This window comes from Gavialis gangeticus, unplaced genomic scaffold (assembly GCF_001723915.1).
Source record: "Gavialis gangeticus isolate Ggan-Ray unplaced genomic scaffold, GavGan_comp1, whole genome shotgun sequence".
NCBI classification, from domain to species: domain Eukaryota; kingdom Metazoa; phylum Chordata; order Crocodylia; family Gavialidae; genus Gavialis; species Gavialis gangeticus.
In genome coordinates this window covers 97,234,766-97,256,406 of record NW_017729024.1, presented here as the reverse complement: position 1 = coordinate 97,256,406, position 21,641 = coordinate 97,234,766, and the positions used below count along the sequence as shown (strand labels likewise).

Below are 21,641 nucleotides of genomic sequence, written 5' to 3'. Positions count from 1 at the left end.
AGGTCCTTCTTTGCATGACTGCAGCATAGCTATGCATTTTCCAGTCTGTACTTGTGCCTTAAATTATTCTGTCCCAAGTGCAATACTTTGCACTTGTCCTTGCTGAATCTCATAATTTCTCCAACCTATCCATGCCGTTCTAAACACCAGGCCTACTCTGGAGCATCTGCAACTCCACCCAACTTGGTGTCATCCTCATATTTGCTAAACATGTACTAATCCAACTGATCAAATCATTAATGAAGATGTTGAATAATACTGGATACCTTACAGCCCCCTGGGAGCCTGGTTTGATATGCCCTCCCAAGTCATTGCTAACTTTTCTTTGAGCATGATGATCCAACCATTTATGTATCCAGCTTACAGTACTTTTGGCTGCATTTCCTTCCACCAGTTCTCCTCTAGGTATTTCACAATAGATTCCTTGAAGACTTGCTCCGTGATCTTTCCAGGCTCAATCTGAAGCAGGTGGTCAAAGGCAGTTGTGACCAGACCCAAGGTGGAAAGCCCTTCATCATTAAGGGGTTAAATAAGGTAATCTGAAACCCAGGATGAGACTCGGTTTTCAATCTAGGAGTCATATGAGTTCATGACTAGATGAGGGCACTGAGTAGCACATAATCGGGGGGGTGGGGTGGAGGGTGCCAAATAGTTCATACGGTTCAGACCATCCAACGTTTGCTCCCTGCTCTACTGGTGTATGAGATAGCTTGGGGCTCTTGTGGAGCATCCCAGCCAGGAGAGGAGGGGGCTGGAGGAGCATAAATAGTGACGGAGAGGATTTGACATGGGTACTTCTTGGCTGGGAAGGGTGGATTCCAGAAGGGAGGGAGCAAGTACTTTAGAGCATTGACTTTGTGCCGAGAGCAAGGTACTCCTGTGGAATTTAATGCCATCACCATGAGGTCATCCTAAACCTAGAGTGAGGATCAGCCTTCAAACTGGGGACAAAAGAGATCATGACCAAGTAGGAAATGGAATTAAATCAGAGGCCAAACAGTCATGATGAGGCCCATGGGAAGGAGCACTATTAGGGGTCAACTGAGGTCATCCTACACCCAAAACAAGGTTCAGCCTTCAACCTGGGGGTCATATGAGATCATAACCATGCCTTGGGCAAGAAGTAGCATTTAAGCAGGCATCAGATGAGAATATCATCAAACCCAAATGAAGTTCAATTTAGGTCATCCCAGAACAAAAACAAGGTTTCAAAGTGGAGTTCAAATGAGGTCATGATCCAATTTGGGGGAGGCAAGAGCATTCAGTAAGTAAGTGGACATTAGAGGATTCAGCATATGGTCATCCTGCACTCAAAAACGGGTTCTAAATTCAATCAAGGCTCGGCTTGGGTCATCCTATACCAGAATGACGCCAGTCATATTCAGGAAATTGGTCTTGTTAATACTGGATGGTGTAATCAGATTTGTAGTTCACACATCGTGGAGAGTGGGGGGAAGAGAGAGAGAGATCCAAATACTCCTGTTGTTGAAAATGAAAAGCTTGTTTAGACCTTACCTATGCTTAGACTGACATTGTATTAATAAGAACTGGTTGGGAGAAGAAGCTGTCTTGCTCTCATTATGTACAGAGACTAAAAAGTGAGTGGTGCAGTTTTTTTTCTGACTTCTTTAATCAATGTTGAGTGGAAATCCACCTTAAAGGTTCCTTTTATGGAAGAAACACTTTATAGAAGTAAAACCAAAATCATTTCCACTGTTGGAGGTGTGGGTGAGAAAAACGCAGACAGGATTATTCTGCAAAAAGAACTGAAATTTGTAGACACAATGACATTTTCATATTGAACCAAAACTTTAAGTTTTCTGTTTTTACATTTTTCAGGTATAACAACAATTATTTGTCATATTAAACAGAGGAAAATTTTACAAGAAAACAGTTCTGCTTATGTATAGAAGTACATATATACATTTACCATGTATTGATTACATGACAGTTTTATGCACTGTTTTTTTTAATTGCCTCTTGACATGCCTATAATTGACCTAGCTCATTAATAACCTTCCCACTTAAGCATACTGTGTACATAAAAATCAATTGCTTTTATACCCAACATTATAGCTTATCTAAATGTTGTTTTTTAAAAATGGAAGGCTTAGAATTTGGGTCGTTTAGCACTCACATGGAGATTAGGGTGACTATAAGAATTTTATAAGAGGAGCTCAGAAAAGCTTAGCTTAGCCAATGACAATTGGGAAGAGATGGTTTGCTTTTTATAAACATTCAGATAGCTCTTCTCCTCTGTTATTCACTGTTTAACTTAAAGAACCATATTGACACAAAATCTAGTGCATGCAAGCCAGTAATGAATACCTTTTCAATTGGAAAATTAGGTATCTAACAAGTAGCAGAGAGGAGCTGCCCATTGTGAATAAAATAGTGGGGACAAGAAGTCTGAGTTGTTACAAGACAGCTTCATAGGGTTATGGAAGGGACAGGATGATAGTATAAATGTGTATTTGGGAGAGTAGAACATGAGCAATGGGGCTTATGGCATATCCATGAGGGATTTTAAAGACATCCTGATCATGATGTGGGGTTGTTTGCATACATGCATTGTCTAGTGGCATAGGGTCTTTTGACTTCACTGACAACATGTGCAGTATTTAGAGGCAGAGGTGAAAATTGAGGAAAGTGGTTTCTTGATAAGACCTGGGTTCCTATTGCTCAAGGCAGGTTGCGTGTTAGGACTATATTGTATTGGGACAAAAGGATTTTAAAATCCTAGGCATCTTGAGATGCATTTGTTTTTTGAGGATGTGCTTCAGTCTAAATTCTAATGGGCTTAGGTGTGAAAGTAAAGTCATGCTAGTTATTTGAATTAGCTCTTTCTGAATCAGGTTTCTATCCCCAGAGCCACAATCCCATTCTTAGTCATGAAGGCATACTTTACTTCACTAATTCCCTTCCGTTAGTGGAGGGCCCTCTTTTTCCTTTGAATCATTATATAGGGTTACTTGGTACTAAAGATCATAGGGTTTTGTTATAGGGTGCTTTGTGGCTGTGGTGTGTGGGAGGGGTTATATTGTAGGGGATTAAATCAATCATTGAAGAAGTCCCTACATTCCTAAGACTGTGTGAGGCATTGGTACAGCTATATTTGATGCAATCTTTAAGTGATTCTGTCGTGGTTGCATAATATGATGGGAATGATCTCCTTATATGAAGTTCTTCTGAAAAGTAGTCATGTGTGGGTAAGGAACATCCCTGCACCTAACTGTTAAACCTGTGTTAGATTGAGCAAAACTTTAGGTACTGATAAAGAGTATACCACTCTCTGTTCCTCAGTAGCACCCTATTTTTCCTGTGCTAGAGGGTCCTGGGATAGATAATAGTAGGACTTAAAAGTTCTTCAAGAAAAAGCAGCCATAATTCCCTGTGTGAGCCACGATGATCTGATAAGTAAATTACATGGGATATCCACTGGGTTCAGGGGTTACCCTGTCATGTTAGCAGAGGTGTCATCAACTTGCTTCATAGAATCAAAGAAGTAGGGTCGGAAAGGACCTTGTAGATCTTCAAGTCTGGCCCCCTGCCTGGGCAGGAGAAAAAACTGGGCTCAAATGATCCCAGCTAGGTAGGCATCAAGCCTCCTCTTAAAGACCCCCAGGGTAGGAGCCAGCACCACTTCCCTTGGAAGTTGGGTCCAGATCGTAGCCGCCCTAACTGTGAAGTAGTTCTTACGGATGTCTAATCTAAACCTACTCTCCAACAACTTGTGGCCGTTATTCCTTGTTATGCCAGGGGGCGCTAGGGGAAACAAGGTCTCTCCCAAACCCTTCTGGTCCCCTCTAGTTAGTTTATAGACGGTCACCAGGTCCCCCCTCAGCCTTCGCTTGTGAAAGCTGAACAGGTTCAGGTCCCGCAGTCTCTCATTGTAGGGTCTGCCCTGTTGTCCCCGGATCATGCGAGTGGCCCTCCTCTGGACCCTCTCCAAGTTGTCCACATCCCTTCTGAAGTGGGGTGCACAGAACTGGCCACAGTACTCCAGCTGTGGCCTGACCAGTGTTCATAATTATACTTTTGACTCAGGTGCAATATTGCCTCATGGACACCAATAATTAATCTTCTGTAACATTTCAAAGACAGCCTTAACATGCTTGGCATGTCAACCTAGCAAAAATACCTCTAATAAAAATGCTGAAGTATTACATTACCACATAGCTTTACACTCATTGAAAATATTAATAGCTCAGTCTAACTTGAAAAGAATCTTAAAGTATCTAGCATCCTAAAACTATTATTTTATCATAATTTATAAAGGCATCTCTGATTAAAATCTATACCATGTTTGTAAATGGTTATCAAATGCATTTTAAAAAGTAAGAAAATGCCAGGTAGATGGGAAATAGACTTATATATAATTCTACAAAATATCTTTTCTTAAATACCCTTAAAACCATACTTTTCACCAAAAAAAATCTCAAAACCAAAATCAAGAGGAAAAATTAAAACAATTATTAAAATATATAGTTTTAAAAAAATCCATCAAATTTGGACCTTCTTCCTTAAAGTTCTACTAATCCATTAGTTTCCATAAACATTTCAATGTCATCAAATGTACAGAAAAGCCTCCATTTCTGTAAGTACACTATTTCAGAGGACAACAGCCATCTATGTACCTGCATTACTTGGTCTTTTGTAGCGATTGTTAAAGTCTGCAAACAATGGGGTTTTTTTTTAAATGAGCTACACTATCTGGATAAATTACTCTCTTGATCTAAGCTGTGTTTTTTTCTTTACACTAGATTGAACTCCCTCAGGTTTAACTGTAGGATAGTATCCTTGACAGCCGCAAAGACAAAGCGTATATTCTCCGTGTCTGTGGCACAAGTAAAATGGGAGTAGATTACTTTCTCTTTGTCTGGATTCTGATCCTGATATAGCTTCAAAATGAAGTCTCTGGCAGCTTTGACATCTTGCTTAGGTCCTATTTAGAGGTACAAAAGTATAATATTTTTAAAGGACAGAAAACACAATGTAGTCATAAAACTTACTAGTCAAATACCAAGCAATTACGATATGTTAAAAACAAAGGCATTTTCTTCTGGTATCACAGACAGTGTTATATCTTTGGGACTGAACTTGTTACAACACCTAGAAATAACATTACCTTTGCAACTTTCTAATTATTTGTGGGACAACTTTCTTTCAACACTAGAGTGCTCTATCAAAATTGCTTCTACAAGCTAGCTTTGGGTATATGGGATACATATATTTTTAAAGCTGCCATTGTACAAGATTCTAATAATACTTGAAAACTTACTGCATAATTAAATGGTCTGACACACTGCTTGGCTTCACCTATTTTGTGTCATTTATATCTTTCTGAAGACAGCATCATTAGATTTTATTTGGTCAAGAAGGTCATTACTAGCTGTTACTAACTACAGCATTATTTTCTAACTTTAGATTTAGCATTTAATATGTTATTATTGTCAGTATATTAGTTTTGATACAACAGATTGTGTCTACACACAATTAATGTATGTGAATTTTCTGCGCAGAAAATTCAGGCTCATAACCTGTGCCCAGGTGCATGTCTACCTGCGCACCCAGTGCGGGAGCAAATTGAGCCCAACAGGAGCAGCCTAATCCAGGTCTGCTACTGCCCTGCTCTGCCCCCCTGCAGCAGCCAGAGGGAGCCCCAGGCTCCAGCCACAGCTGCCTGGGGGCCAGTCTTGGGCTGGCAAGAGGCACAGACATCAGCCTGTGGCTGGCAGAGGACACGGGGGGTCAGGCCTGGGCTCTGTGGAGTTGGGGAGGTGAGCTGGACCCAGCTCTGGGTACCCTGAGCCCTGGTAGTTACAGCAGGAGCTGACTCTGGAGGCAGCTGCAAGTGGCCGGAAGACCAGAACTAGTCCCAAGCTCTGGGGAGTGGGACAGGAGCTGACCCCAGCTCCAGGGGCAGATCCAAATGGCTTGGAACTGGAGCCAGCTTGCTTCCCCCCTCTCCCCCAGGTACCCAGAGCATGGGGCTATGCCCTGAGCTCCATGTCACTTGGAGCTGCCCCCAAAGCTGAGGCCAGCTCCTGCCTCTCCCCTAAGCCAAGCAGCAATTGTGGGCCCCTACTGCCTGGGATGACTGGGAACAATTTGCTCCTGGGTCAGCACCTACATATGCATTCAGGTGCATTAATGTGAAGTACCATTAACTAGTACCGGTATCTGTCGGTACTAGCAAATGGTGTTTTTACATTAATCTACTGCGTGGTAATTGACACACACACATATAGACTGTGATGCTTTAATACACATTAGTCTACTGCACAATTAGTGGTGTGCACATGTAGATGCACCCACAGAGATATAACAAAACTGCTGGCCTAAGCCCATCCTTAACTCATCAGTTCAGGTGGGGAATACTTTTTGGGATTACAAATGTTGTGGGTTGACTTATTTATACATTAAGTTAGCATACATTAAGCTGGTGGTGTGTTCTTAGAATTTCCCTTTTATTTAATTATTATGAATGTCTAGAAATTAAGAGAAAGCAAAAAAAAAAAAAGGAGCAAAAATGTAAATATAATATGTTTAGCAAGAAAATATAGGTTTGCCGGATCATAGGGAAGTAGAGCTGGAAGGGTCCTTGCAAAGTCATTTAGTTCAGCTCCCTGCTTAAGGCAGAATAATCCCTGACTAAACCATCCAGCCCAAATATCTGTCTGACCTGCTCTAGGCCAGAAAAGATGGAAATCCACAATTTCTCTAGGTAGCCTATTGCAATACTTGGCCACCCTTATAGTCAGAACATTTCCCCCTAATCTCCAACATACATTTCTGCTGCTATAGCTTGAGGCCATTGCTGCAAGTCCTGTCCCCTACAGCCATAGAGAAAAAGCCCATCTCCAGCCTCTATAATCATCTGCCTCAGTCTTCTCTAGATTAAATAATAGACTAAATAGACTAGTTCTTTCAGCTTTTCCTCATAAGTCTCATCTCCCAGCCCTGCTGCTCCAGACTGTCCAAACTGTCCACATTCATCTTGAAGTGTGGGGCCCCGAACTGGACATAGTATTGCAGGCAAGGCCTCACCAGGTCTGAACAGAGTAGAAGAATCACTTTCTTCAATTTACAAGTGATGTTCTTATTAATACAACCCAGTCTGCTGTTGGCTTTTTTTTTCCCCCAGGAGCACACTGTTAGCTCATACTCAGCTTATAGTCTACTGTAACCCCCAGGTCCTTCTCTGTAGTACTGCAGCCTAGCCATTTAGTCCCCAGTCTGTATTTGTGCATGCTATTATTCCATCCCATATGCAGGACTTGCATTTGTCCTTGCTGATTCTCATCTGATTGATTATGAACTATTTCTCAAGTCCATCCAAGTCATTCTGGATCCTAGCCCTACTCTCCAGACTACATGCAGTTCCACCCAGCTCTGCATCACCCACAAATTTCCTAAGTATGCACTCAATCCTATCATCTAAATCATTAATGAAGATATTAGACAATACTGGACCCAAGACAGAACTCTAGGGAACCTCACTTGATACCTCCTTCCAAATAGAAATATGGTGTGTACTTTTAGGATATATAAAATCCTCTCTCCCCATTTCTCCTACAATCCTCTTCTCTCTAAACAATACACACTTTTCCCCTTAGCATTCAAAAGGTATAATATTTGTTGCTAGACTAGCACTATATATAGTTCTGATATGCCACAGCTAAGCCTATACAGGTCAAAAAGTAGGAACATAAAGCGTATTGTGATCACAGATCAGACTAAATGAAAGTGGGTCTCTTGTGTTCTAGTACTTTCATTCCAGCACTGGCTGCAAGGCCCAGGTGTCAATCTTACAACTTAGTGTGCAGGAAGACTGCTGCAGCTTCATGGACTCCTATCAGGCACCACAAACTGCTTTTATACTGCAGTGGACTCTAGTAACACACACCAGGCATGTCTACACAAGACAGGAACCTGATGATCTTCCAAGGTCCCTTCGAGCCTTATAATCTATGAGAGAGGCCTCAAACCCAGATATCAAAATTCCTGTGCAAGTGCTCTGGCCTAGAACCCACATCTCCTGCTTACAAGGGAAGTAGCTTAATTACACAGGCTCTGTGGTTAAAACAGAGAATCCTACCCCCTCTCCCCCGCCCCCCCATCATCTTTTCAGGAAGTAAGCTCAAATACACCCATATGTAGCCACGTACATGCCGGACCAGTGTGCAACCCTACTATGCATTCTCAGTCTCTGTGCAGAGTGTAACCCCTGCATAAAATAAGGGCCAAAAATGGCCAGGTAGATAACTGGAAAACAGAATTCCACCCTTAGTTCCAAATCAGCTTGTTAATTGCTGATGTCAGTGATAACTTTATCATGAGTGAATATAGTGTGGAATAAATGCTTACCTGTGTATTCTGGGAAATAGCTGATTAGGTGGGAGTACATGATTTTCTCTTCTAAAAGATCCTTTTTGTTTAAGAACAAAATGACTGAAGAGTTCAGAAACCAGGGATATGTGATGATAGTTTTAAATAAGGCCTTGCTTTCTTCCATTCGATTCTACAAGCAGAATTTGGATATTAGCATATATGTGGTAGTACTTTTGAAATGATTCTGTTTCAGAGTCGAAACGTTCACACCTCAACCATCAACCTCCAATGGAGTTCTCCTCTTAAAATCAGTGTTTTCAAATGATCTTTCCAGGTTGTTTCCATTCAGCAAAATTATAGCAAAAAACATAAATTGCTTTTCTCAATATTTTATGCTTATGTGCTCAGTGGACTTTGAATAAGGCCTGCTGGAAAATAAGTGCAATGGGCAGCATAACGACATGCAGAATAAAATTCAAGGTAGTACATATTAGAAGAAGTCACTTGAACATTCAAGCGCTTGATTGTGGACAGTTCTACAGAGGATTGTTTAATATTTTCTGGTGGTCCAGAAAGCAAAACATGTCAGAATGCATCAGGGATGAGATGGGAAACCCTGGGGGTAGTATAGTGAAGTCAAAAGGCAATGGTTTTTACTCCTACAAGCGTAGAAAAAATATACAAAAGCTGAGAGAAGATGGTGAATAGGGAGTATATGATGGAAGTGCATTAAATAGAAGTTACTCTTCTCCCTACCTTCTTTCATTACACAAGATCAAAAGGGGTATTCAATAATGTTAAAAAGCAGAAATCTAAAACTGATGGAAGGAAAAAGAGAAGTCATCTACCTTTCAGTTACTGTAATTCTTTGTGGTCTGTTATCTACAGGCACTTCCCCCTGTGGGTGCATGTACCCTCATGTGCCCAAGTTCAGGAACTTTTGGTTTCTGAACCCAATGGTGCAGTTATATCCCGTCATTCTACATGCTAAGGACTTAAAAGTGTGTATGCCTATTGCGCCTCAGTTTCCTCTCAATCATAGACCCCAGGAATGCAGGTAGAAGGCAGGTTATGGAGTATGCATATGGGAAAATACTGTCTCATTCCAATGATGGTCCTCATATGCATTCCTGTAGAAGTTAGAGGGTGCTCAGCAAGCCCTCAAAGAGCTTGGGTTTTAAGGAGTTTGCAGTTGATAGCTGCAGGCAGCATGCAGAGACCTAACTTATTTTTCTTTTGGGCTGCCATTATTGCTTAAATTAACCTTTCAACTAACAGTCCTGTACTACCTGTTCCTTGGGGTAAACTAATCATAGGGTGTGTATTTATAAACATTTTAATGAAAAAAGATTTTTTTTTTTTTTGGTCCTTCTGCTAGTTACCCTCATTCCTTACCTCATTATCGCATTCAGCCAAGACCTGGTCATATTCACTTAATGCAACTAAGAAAATGATGGAAGTAACACTTTCAAAGCAGTGAATCCACTTTCTCCTTTCAGACCTCTGGCCACCGACATCTACCATCCTGTTAAACAGAAAACCAGCACAAGGCTTGTTTCAATGCCATTATTAAATATGTCTATACGTTATGTACACAGGGAACCCTTTAAGGGGGAGCCTCTCAGAGTGCAAATGAGCTATTCACAAATTACTTCGTTCTGTGAAAGATGCATTAAATTAATTTACCTATGGAAGGACTACAAATTGCACTATAGTCCAGCATAGCCACCCTGATAGGCCCAAGTTCCAAAGGTCTGTCAGAATATAGGATTGTGCAGGTTTCTTCCACATCAAAGCAACAGCACAATGTATATTCTTTCCATGTTGGGTTTAGTACAGGTTAACCAAGTACTAAATTAATAGGTAGTAACTCACACTACTGTGCAGTAGCACCAGCACATGGGTTTTTAGTGACACTTACTGCACAGTAGCTTAATAACACTGTACAGTAGCCTAATACTACTACACACTAGCATATTAGCATGCTTTTTGCCCGGCCCGCTACTGTGCAGTTAGTGTCTCACGTACACGCGCCTGCTGTGTGCGAACATAGCAGACAGGCACTTACATCCTGGGAAACTGAAGACATGCCAACAGTGTTCCATAACAAAAATAAGGAACCTATGTTATTGGCATCAGGTCACAGTGACCAGCTGCATAGCTCCGGTTTTGGTGGACTGACCTAATTAGGAGGCCAGGGATGCCCAAATGACAAAATTAAGATGTATGCATGTGATATGTTTGAGAAACAAAGGGATATGCTGACAGGAGAAAATGTGGACAATATGACAACCACAGGGAAACCAATCAATGGTACTCAAAAATGAAGAGTCATCAGGACTGGATCGTAAATCCAGTGCCAACAATTAGTAGAAAGGCACATATCGATGTTGGAGTGAATTCTACATATGTACTTTAAGAACTGTCACTTAGTTTTATATCAGCAATCCCATCTAGTCGCGTGTTGTATTTCTAACATTGGCTAGCACTAGGTTAGCTCACAGAAAAGTGCACTAATTCCTAAAGCCTTACAATTTATTTTTCTGTCTAACTATGGATGATCCCATTTTACAAAATATCTTTGAAACCTAATAAACTTTGGTCTCAATTGTATACTGTGGCAATGAGATCCAGTTTAATTATTCACTGTATATATGTATGCTTTTACTAGTTTTAAGCTATTACCTTTTGATTCCACTGAATTTTGTCTTGCTCCTATACTCTCTCCTGAATGAGAAGACAAACAGAAGTGCCTGAATGATCATCTATTATACACAATTTTATTACCTTGTATACTTCTGTCATTGGTATCTTGTTTTCTGAGCTTTAATTTAATCAGTCCCCATCCTTTTAATGTTTCTTCACCCAGCAGGTGTGAAGGAATGCTTTTTTGCCTACTATATTGCTTTGTGAGCTCTAGCACAAAGAATATTTTTATTATTTAGATAAAGGTATTATGTTTTGTGTATATGCTAATACTATATTTGGCTGGGGGGTTTTTAAACCCCACTACGCAATGCCCACAGTGTTGCCAAGACTTTAAGTCATTTATTTTCTGTGGCTCCTTTAAATCATTGCCTTCCCTCCCTGAATCAGAGCTTTACAAGCTGGATCTAGCCAATGGGCTATAGGTTACCGAACCCTGTGTTAGGATATAATGAGGCAATTTAGAAAAAAAATCAACTGTCTCAAAAGGGAATGGTTTCTAAAAGTTTTCTCTAGAAAAATTAGAAAGTGGCTTCCAAAAAAAAATCAATTATCCTCTGCAAAGTTATATCTGGAAACTAAATTCAATTATTGAAGTGCCAGAAACTTAAACTAATCCTGTTCTGAATCCAAAGGTCAATAATCTCTTATATCAGGAATCTCAGCAGGAAGCTATGAGAGAATACAGTGCAGGCAATGTTACCTAAAAATGATGTTTTCTAAATCAAAAGGGTACTCAATAATTCCAGTGGTTGGCACTCTGACACGAAGGACATCTTGCTGAGTTGGCACAAATGATGGCATAGCGATACGATCAATGTCGGTAAGGTAACTGCAAAGTTAGATGCACATGCAACAATCAGAGTAAGTATACAGCCACACCTGAACTTCTGCTTAATCAGATTGCATGTTTAACTCCAATAATCTGAGGAATAACCCTAACAATTTACGTTAAATGTCTCTTGAAAAACAAATCATAGAACGTATACCGAAGAAGAAATTGGTACAGGTTCTAAATATTGGCAAAAAGAAGCTTAGTATGTACAAATATATTCATCATTACCAGTATTTCTTATGTTACCAGCTTTCTCACGAGGTTTTAAAACTGAAATTTCCATGAATGTTTTAGCCTGTCTCTCATGATCCATTTCCTCATATCTAAGTGAACTTAATGCAATGGGACTGCCGCAACATATTGCTTCAGTTGAATGTGATCACTAATCTCATTTTTCAGACAATTAACAGGCACTCAAAATACAACAATAAAGAATAACAGTTAAGTTTGTTTTTGTTTATGCAACGCCTTCATTATACATGACACATTTGTCACCAACAAGCTTTTCTGGAGACAAAAGAAAAAAATATAATTCTGCCTATTTAGGTAACATATTCTTACAGTATGTGAGTACATACCAAGCTTGAACACGTAGCACCACCCCCTCTCTGCTTCCTCATTCTCTGTATTTTTGATTTACACAAACATGTTTAAAAAGGCTGCATCTGCAAATATGATGCATTTTCCATGACATGGTAGATAGAAATGTTCTGATTTTTCTGATGTTACGGTGACCTACTGGCTGTTTTCCATTAATTAGGACAAAATCAAATTTATATTAATAGATAAAGGAAAAAAGTAAATATTTTCTCTTTCCTTTCTTAATGTGTTTATGCTAAAGATCCAATTTAAATTTTCATGTCACACTATATATGTCCTAGAACCACATTCTTTTGCTTAGATAAACATTACAGGAGGAAATCACAAGAGAACAGCGATGGAAAGGATTAGTGATGCCTGCATTCTCTCTTCTCACCGCTAGACGGAAACACCAGACCAGCCAGAATCCTGGTGTGAAATACAGAAAGCAAGACATTTTCCAACTATTCTTGCTTGAAGCAGAAAACATCCCTTACAGAAACAATGCCTCATATCTAATATATGCAACGTACTAAATTTACCCTCCCCCCACCATCCCACTGAAAGAAGTCTTAACTAAAAAAGGTCACCAGAATATACAGAACTTCCTGCTTACAAAAAATAAACCAGTTCACCTGCTAGAACACCTGTTTAGCACAAACTGTGAAAGTGAAGATGTTATATCTCCCCCCTGAGGAGCAGTGTCAGATTAGGTCTGTGACCTCAGAACTAATTTGTGCCTTCCTGGACAAAAGAAAATGGGTTTCAAAATTAGTTAGAGAACTTTCAGAGGTGACTAATTTGTACACCAAGATTTACATATTTTACAACTACTTTTATGCAATTTAGAAGCTGATTCTTGTCCATGAAGACTGGTGCAGCTGTTTTCAAGCTCTCCCCAAAGACCAAGTTAGCTACATGCCAGCTATATTGACCTCAGCACTGGGGGGTGGGGAGATAGCCAGCTAATGATTTCAGTGTGCAGACAGAGAGAGAGAAATTTAAAAGCTTAAATAAAAAGAAAAGAAAAAACCTCCTTCAAAGATTTATTTAACTTAATCTCAGAATGTGGAGGTTAAGTAAGATTTCCATGCCAAGAGATGTGCAGGGGTAAATACAAGATCAGAATGAGGCCACCGTGCTCTGAGAGAACCTTGCACTGATGGTGTGCTAAGACAAGGTACTTACTATTTAGCAGAATCAGAGAGCTGGTATTCTCTCCGTCTGTCATAGCACTCTTGGATTCCTGGGTCTTCCCAGAGCTTCTTGATTGCTTCCACTTGCTTTCTTTCCAACATTGTTACTTTATCTACCTCCACCTCTCTGATTGTCTGAGCATTTTCCTAATTCCAAAAAACATAAAATCTGATTAAAATTCATTGTAGAGTGATAGGTTTGTTGGCTGCCAAGACAGGAGTATACTGTATCATTTCAGGGGTGTGTTAACAGAAGTCGTTTCAAGTTTCTGGGGTATGTGTTAACAGGAACAGAGAGGCAGATGAGCAATAAAAAGGGTTACAGGACCTGATAAACAAAACAGCCTTTAGTAATACATCAGCACTGATTACACTGACAGCACTAAACAAACAAGGAAATGATCCTAATTTGGTCAACATCTGCAATTCAGTATGTTATAGACTTGTTTTTGGGAAGATGTGTACAAGGGGGGAACAGTTTTAATGAATTTTAATTTTCAAGCATACCAGTGATTACTGCGCTTGTTTTGTTTTGGTACAAACAATACTTCCTGAGTCTAAGTATGTTCTGAAATTTTGCTGAATCATGGCCACAGTGTTCTGAAATTTCTTAGAGACACTGAATGGAAATTGCATGTTTCCCTGAAACAAAGCTGAGGTCATCTCTGGAAAGAACAGTTCTATGCACTTAAACCATTTATTCTTTTGTTGAAATTTCTGATAGCTAGTGCAAGCAGACTGGTGACTAAAGCAAACAAATGAGGTTACAAGACACACATGCTTTTTGCTGCTCAAAGGGAGAAAATGCCTTCAGGAATTTAAATAGAATGATGTCACTTTCCACTAGTTGAAAATCTGGCCTATTGGTCTGTAATGAACATGATCTTTACAGAATTAAAAAAATGGATTGCTTATAAATGCACATTTTAATTTTCTTCTACTATAATTCCAGGTATAACTGTCAAAATTAGATAAAAGACATATTTTCTATAAGAAATAGCTAGTTTTGCTTCCAAGTTGTTACTTGGTCTCATTTTGACATAATAGTCAAGTTAATTAGCCTAACCTTTTCGTTCTTAGAAAATAAGAGATTTATTTTTCCCCCCTCCAAGATCAACTGCTCTTCTACAAATGTAATGGGTCCTCCTCTAACATATTACTTAAATGCCTCCCACAGAAACATAGTAAAACCAAAGGACCATTCCATTAATTCCATATTCCTTGAACAACCAGTTCTCTTCTTTGACTAAAAAGGAATGGGTCCAATCTTTGAAATCCTATATTTCTACCCAGGTGTATACTAGTTGCTTTATCTGAATCTATTTTATGCACATTTTGAGGCAAACTCAACATTACCTGAAAAATCAAATCTGTTTCACATATGGAACTGTGAACTTTGAGAAAATTAATCCTTTAAATGTTGCCAAAGTAAGACCCCTCTTCAGGTCTCTTGAAGTTGTCTTACTGTACTTTGCATTTAATAGCAGTAGAAATAATAGGCAAATGTCAATCCTTCTGGATCATGGTGATCCTGGTGCATGAGAGCTCACCAGGACCTTCAACATGTATGCCTAATAGTCATAACATAAAATGGGTAGAGACCCATAGGGCAGATCTACATAGGCTATTAATTCGTAGTAGGCTTACTGTGCAGTAAACCTTCCCTGAGAGCACTTCTACATGTGTACCCTGTTAGGAGCAGATTTGCTCCCAATGGGAGCAGCCCAGTACAGGGCTGCTCCTGCCCTGCTCTGCCCCCCTGCAGCAGCCAGGTGCTGGCAAGGGGGCCGGTCTCCATGTGCATGGGGCCAGGAAAGCTCTGCTGGCTACAGCGGCAGCTTTTTCCTGACCCCACGGACATTGGGATGAGTCTGAAGTGCACAGGCCTAGGAGACAGCTGCTGCTGCATCTGGCAGGTCTCTCCTGGCCCTGTGCCCATCGGGACACACAGATGCCAGCAAGCCCCCTGCCAGGCGGGGCTTCCTTACTAGCAGGAGGTTCTCTGGGAGCTGTCCTGCATGTGGGGCAGCTGCCAGTGAGCCTCTGGCTAGGCAGGCCCCCCAGCTCAGCAGGGAACTATTCCACAAGTGGGGCAACTGCCAGCAAGTCCCATGCCCCACCCCACTCAGCAGGGGGATGGTTGACAGCTGCCCCACTTGCAGGACAGTTCCCAGCCAGCTCCCTTCTGAATGGCGGTGCACAGGGCTTGCCAGCAGCTTCCCTGCTTGGGTTGTGAGCCCCTGCCTGCCCCTGGAGCAGCTCTGTGCACTGTGGATTTGGGAACTCCAGAGAGCAAGTGGGGGCTGGAGTTCGCAGCTCCATGCAGTGCAGAGCTGGGACCAGTACTATACCTAGACTCCCGGTGGCCCTGGGCAAACTTTTAGTATCCGGCCCCCCTTCACCAGAGATAATCCTAATAATAATCAGACAATGGGAAAAAATCACCATTTTCAGGTCTCCTTTCTGTCTAGGCCCCAGGTGGCTGCCCAGTTCGCCTGTGCCTGTGTCCAGGTCTGGCTGGTTGCCAGGACAGGGGAGGGCAGGATTCCCAAGTTCCAGCACTGATTGGCTCCCAGGTCCCGGGGGAAGCCAGAAACTAACCAGTGCCAGGACCAGGGACAGAGAGCTCCCTATCCCCTGTGGCTCTCTGCTGCCTAGGCTGACCAGGAGCAAATTTGCTCCCAGTCAGCATCTACAAGTGCAGTACTGCACAGTAACTACTGTGCAGTTAATCTAGTACCTGTATTTACTTGCATGTGTAGACTGTGATGCTTTACTGCAGAATAAATTAGTCTACCGCACAGTAAAGTGTTGCATGTAGATGTCCCCAATAGAAAGAGTGTCTCATTGGGAGCAAGATTTGATCATAGGACAGTATCTGTCTCCTGGAGCCTGAAGGTGTGCATCTCATTCTCTTCCTTCTGGTCACATATATCTCCCTGCAGCTGATTGCTGACCCTCTAGGCTGCTTCAATGGTGCAAGGTAGTTTCTTGCATTATTTTCAATAACTATTAATGTACCCAGTTCTCCACCCCTATACAACACTACATTTAAGAAGTTGGATGAATGGACTTCATGTCCAATACCACTTCATTTTAGATGCTTTTTTTTAGGCTCCAATTCAGCAGAGTATTCAGCATGAGCTTAAGTCAAATCCTTTTCACCGAATTGCATACATACAGGCTTAAGACCCAGAGACTTCCCCTGTTTTGATAATTAGGACCGGATTTATCCCTTTGCTTAAGTGGTTTGCTTAAATGGAGTTTATCAAGTATTAAGGAATATCCACAAAACATTTAAATATCAATCATGTTCTGTCTGCTTAGTTCTCAGGTAATAGATACCTAGTCTGATAACCAGGAATCTGAGTTTTCCATTTGCCATGGGAAAATGTGGCTCTTCTCCTTCAAAGGAGAAAAACATGGCTCTTCTCCTTCAAAGGAACACCCCCTCCCGGGAAACAGTGGGTTTCCCTTTGCAGGCTGGCGGTTTCCCATGAGATAAATATATATCATGGGAAAATGAGGATTTTGGCTTTTTAAATCAGAGAATTTGGGGGTTTTATCAGAGAATTTGAGTTTTTTTAAATAGAGAAAGCCAGGATCCCTGCTGATAACCCATGTTACATGCCAACAAATGGAGATGGCAAACCCTAAGCTTATAATTAGATAAACAAGCCACAAGGTGGCAGAATTGAGCAACATAATGCTCTGAGCACGGACTTTTCATGGCATTTCATCTTCTTCCTCCTCAGTAAAACTTGCACTGTCTTTCAAGCGTTGGTATCTGAAGATACACGGCACAGTAAATTTTAAAGGGCACAACTGATGTAAGTTAGGAAATGCACATGCACGCACGCACACACACACTTGAATTTAACAGGGATTTTAAAATACCTCTTTTAACAGAGACGAGATGAATAACATTTATAATTTGTTGTTCCAAAACAGAAGTGTAAGGAAAACAATTCCATGGGTAATCAAAAAAATTCAAATTGGTTTTATCAAGAGCCTTGGAAAGAAAAATTCTGTCTTGCATAGTACAACCAGATTAAAAATAGACACCGGTACATAGACGGGCTAAAGCCTTTAAAAAAAATGGAGGCACCAGGTTGGGGGTCTCTAACAGAACCCAATGATTATTAGAGCTGTACGATGCTTCGGTCCCTGATTCAATTCAGTGGAGATTCAGCCAGATTTGATGGCTGAATCTCCAAATCAAATCAAAGGACCCTTAAATCTCTCCAAATCAAATGGGAACCCTCCGAATCAATTCGGAGAAATTCAGAGATTCAGACATAGAGACAGCTTTAAATGTTTTTTCTACATACCTCCAGGTAGCAGGGGCTCATGAATGCTATCATGCTGGGGTGCATGGAGCGTCCCACAGAAGCACAAGGGGCTGCCCAGCGCATTTTGCAGCAGACCTAGAAGTGGACCAGAAGCACTTCCAGTCCACTTCCGGGTCTGCCGGGGAGTGTGCTTGGGGGTCCCCCGCCCTCCTGGCTTGGCGACTTATACCTCCTGGGTTGGGGGAGGCACCCAGGGTCTCCCTGCAGCTGATTGCTGGTGTGGGGGGGGCTAGTGTGCTCCCTGGCAGACCTGAAAGTGGACCTAAAGTACTTCCAGTCTAGTCCCAGGTTCGCCGCTGAGCACATGGAGGGTCCCCCCCCCACTCCTGTGGGACGCTCCATGCACCCCAGCATCGATCACATGCTGCACTGGTACCTCAAGGTATATAGAAAAAACCACTTAAAGCTGGGTCTATGTCCAAATCGCTGATTGTCCGAATCAGCATTGAATCTTCGGATTCGGCTGAATCACATCAGGGACAGTGATCTGAATCAATTAATTGAATCACTGTCCCTGATGCAGGCCAAATCTGAATTGAATAGGGCCCCCTTTGCAGGCCCCTAATGATTATGCCTTTAATGTAATGTATAAACATGCATATAAAATATATATAATATATATAAATCACAAAAGCCTATGACAAAACACTTCAGCCTCCCTGGACATTTCATCACTGACATCAGAGTGGCTGTTCTTAACCAACAAAACTTTAAATAAATCAACTTGAGCATTAAAATATGGAACAAGAAGTCATTCACAGCTTGGACTGGGTTAAGAGGCTCAATAGAGACTCTGGATTCTTATCCCATTACCTGGACTAGCTTTAATAACCCTTGTGTCTCTCAATAAATTAACTGCTTTGTTTATCCCTTTGGATCTCTTCAATCCACCCTCATTTCTCTCAGGAGTGCCTCCTCTCAACCTTTCCTCCCCCTTCCCTATCCTTTATATTTAAATTACTTCATTCCTTTTTACTTGGTGCCTCTGCTCTCTGCAAGTGCGTTCATAGCACTACATGAAGTAGGTAGGTGTTTCCTATGAAACCTCATGCTTCTCTGAGCTAGTTAGTATTTAAAATGCCACAATCCCGTGCTTTCTGCCTGACTTCAGACTAAGACAGCCCTTCTACACAAACTCAAGGGGTAAATGATGTTACCACAAGCATGTTGATCAGATAGGACCGATGCATACTATATCACTAAGGCAAGAAGTCAGACTGACAATCCAAGGATATAATAAATACATAAATATTTCTCAAAACAATGTGCACAACAAATGGCACTAATCAAAAGCTCACACCTCAAGGTGACTTGTATATATATGCTTTCTGCTAAACCAGGAGCAAAACTGGTTATCTGAAAATAATCTGGGTGAGTGTTCTCTGCCTTGCTCAAGATAACCATAAATGTCTTGAAACTGAGCTAAAGCAGTTTTTGTACTATCCCTGTGCAACCTCCAGAGACTCTTCTCATCATGGCTCCTGGAACACACTGTTTACTTACAATGATCAGCTTGAGGAACAACATGCGTCTTTACTCCATTTCTCCATCTTACAAGAACCAGATGACTCTCACAACTTCCTTTCCACTTTCAGAAGGCACAAAGTAAATCTTTGAAACAAGGTCTCTTTAGCTAAGCATCACAAACCAGGGTGGGGTTATACTCCTGGGATGCCTCTTTCAACTGTTCTGCTGCTTGTCCACTGAGCACAAACTATAATTTGGCCCTGGGCTAACTTACTAGTTCAGTAAACAGTAATTCTGCCTGCCTTGATCCAGGCCGTAGCAGCTCCATCTGAAAAACTGTTGCAAGCTTACGGATCATACCCTTACTGGATTGCAAAAAATACTAGAGGCCCCCATTATTTTTACTACAGGAGTAACATGCCTGTAGTTGTCAACTGCTCTGAAATCATACTGACAATCAATATGGAAAAAGAAGTAGCAAAAAGATCTACAAAACAAGTCAAAAAAGACATGCAACTATATGTTGAAACAGACAGGAAGAATTAACTATGTTATGATCATACCCTGCATTTCCCACTAAGATGTGGCTTTTATCTCTGACCACAGATTTGTCTCGAGCAACTTCTCCTGTTAGAGCAGGGCTGTTCAACTTCCGCATGGTGGGGGGGCCATAAGCCCCCAGGCTGTCCACTGTATGGCCTCACCTGGAAGCTGCCACTCAGCCTGGGCATGCAGCCCAGCTCCTCTCCACCTGGGTGTATGCAGTGTGGACAACACAGATCCTTCCCTAGCACCTCCTCCCACCCCACTGCCCTGCTCCCAGGAGTAGGACAGGAAGCAGAAGCCAGAAGGAAGCGGGGAAACCCAGAGCCCCATGCTTCCAGAGCAGTAGGAGCAGCGGCAGCAGTGGTGGCCCCTTGGGCTGCACGTTAACGCCAGTTGGCCAGTCCTGTGTTAGAGAAGTCCTGCAAGCCTGCTTCTCAGCTTACACTACCCAACTTCTGCTGTCTGACTCAGACAATTTTATTCTCTTCAAGTGTGATAAATGTTCATCTCTGTTAAGACTCTTTCCAGCTAAAGGCTTACCGCTTTGAAATGTAACCATTTTGGGGGGACTGGGGTTCAGCTCACATACACAATGTGACCTCCTTGGCCGATCAACAAGGATCCCGGTTTTCCGTTCACCATGGAAAAATGTGGTAAAACCCAGATGTTCTCATTTTAAGGAGAAAAATCCTGGATTTTCTCCTTTAAAGGACAAGAATGTGGGAAACGGTGGGTTTCCCCTTGCAGGCAGGCAGAGTTCCAGCCTGAAAGGGCCTGGGGGGAGCAGGAGGTGGGCAATCAGGCAGGAGCACCATGTGCATGTGTGCGTGTACACGTGCACATGGCAGCCAGGCAGCTGGGAGAGCAGCTCCTGCAGGTAAGTCTGGCGGGCAGTGGGGAGGCAAGCAGGAGAGAGACTGAAGCCTGGGCAATACATAGGGCTTGAGGCCCGGGACCAGGGAGCAGAAAGGAGCCGGAGGCAGCTTGGCTTGGAGCTATTGAAGGGGGAGAGGTTGGCTCCCTGCTGCTGCACAGACTCCCAGAGGGGAGCATGGGGCATTACTCCTCAGATCTGTAAATAGTATTGTCATGAGAGAAATAATCAAACAAGCACTGTACTGTCTACTGCAAGTCATATGTTATTAAATGATAAAATTGTAATTATGGTTAAAACAAACATACAGGCATCCAAATGATGAATGTGAACACAGCTTATCATTTCTGTACAGGCAACCCTTGCTTAACACAGTTTCACTTACCGCAGTTTCATTATAGCACTAATTTAAAATACCTACCTAGTTTCACTTAGCGCTCAGTGCAGGGGTGGGGAGAAGCAGTGGCAGCATTGAGGGAAGTGGTGAGTGGCAGCCGGCGGGAGCCCAGGGAGGGGTGGCAGAAGCCCGGGGTCCACTCCGGCACATGGTGCTGGAGCGGACAGGGAGGAGCAGTAGCAGTGAAAAGGGGCAGGTGGGGGGCTGGGCAGTGTGAGCCTGGAGTCCTGGCCGGCGTGACCCAGGACCAGGTGGCAGGAGTGCAGGGCCCACTCTGGCACATGGTGCTGGAGCAGCCAGTGGGCAGGGAGGAGCAGCAGCAGCAGTGAGAAGGGGCGGGTGGGCAGCAGGAGTG

At 42.1% G+C, this 21,641-nt stretch overlaps 1 protein-coding gene across 1 annotated transcript in view; it reads right to left on the bottom strand.

Moving 5' to 3' along the window:
* Window positions 1-4,029: 4,029 nt before the first annotated feature.
* Window positions 4,030-21,641, bottom strand: part of LOC109298093 (guanine nucleotide-binding protein subunit alpha-14) — a 206,065-nt gene continuing 188,453 nt past the window's right edge. Inside the window, exons 4-8 of the mRNA XM_019518227.1 lie at window positions 13,643-13,797; window positions 11,744-11,872; window positions 9,730-9,859; window positions 8,371-8,524; window positions 4,030-4,945 (exon numbers count right to left, since the gene is read on the bottom strand). Coding sequence (XP_019373772.1) covers window positions 4,755-4,945; window positions 8,371-8,524; window positions 9,730-9,859; window positions 11,744-11,872; window positions 13,643-13,797 — 759 coding nt within the window. The 3' untranslated portion in view covers window positions 4,030-4,754. The remainder of the gene's footprint in view (window positions 4,946-8,370; window positions 8,525-9,729; window positions 9,860-11,743; window positions 11,873-13,642; window positions 13,798-21,641) is intronic.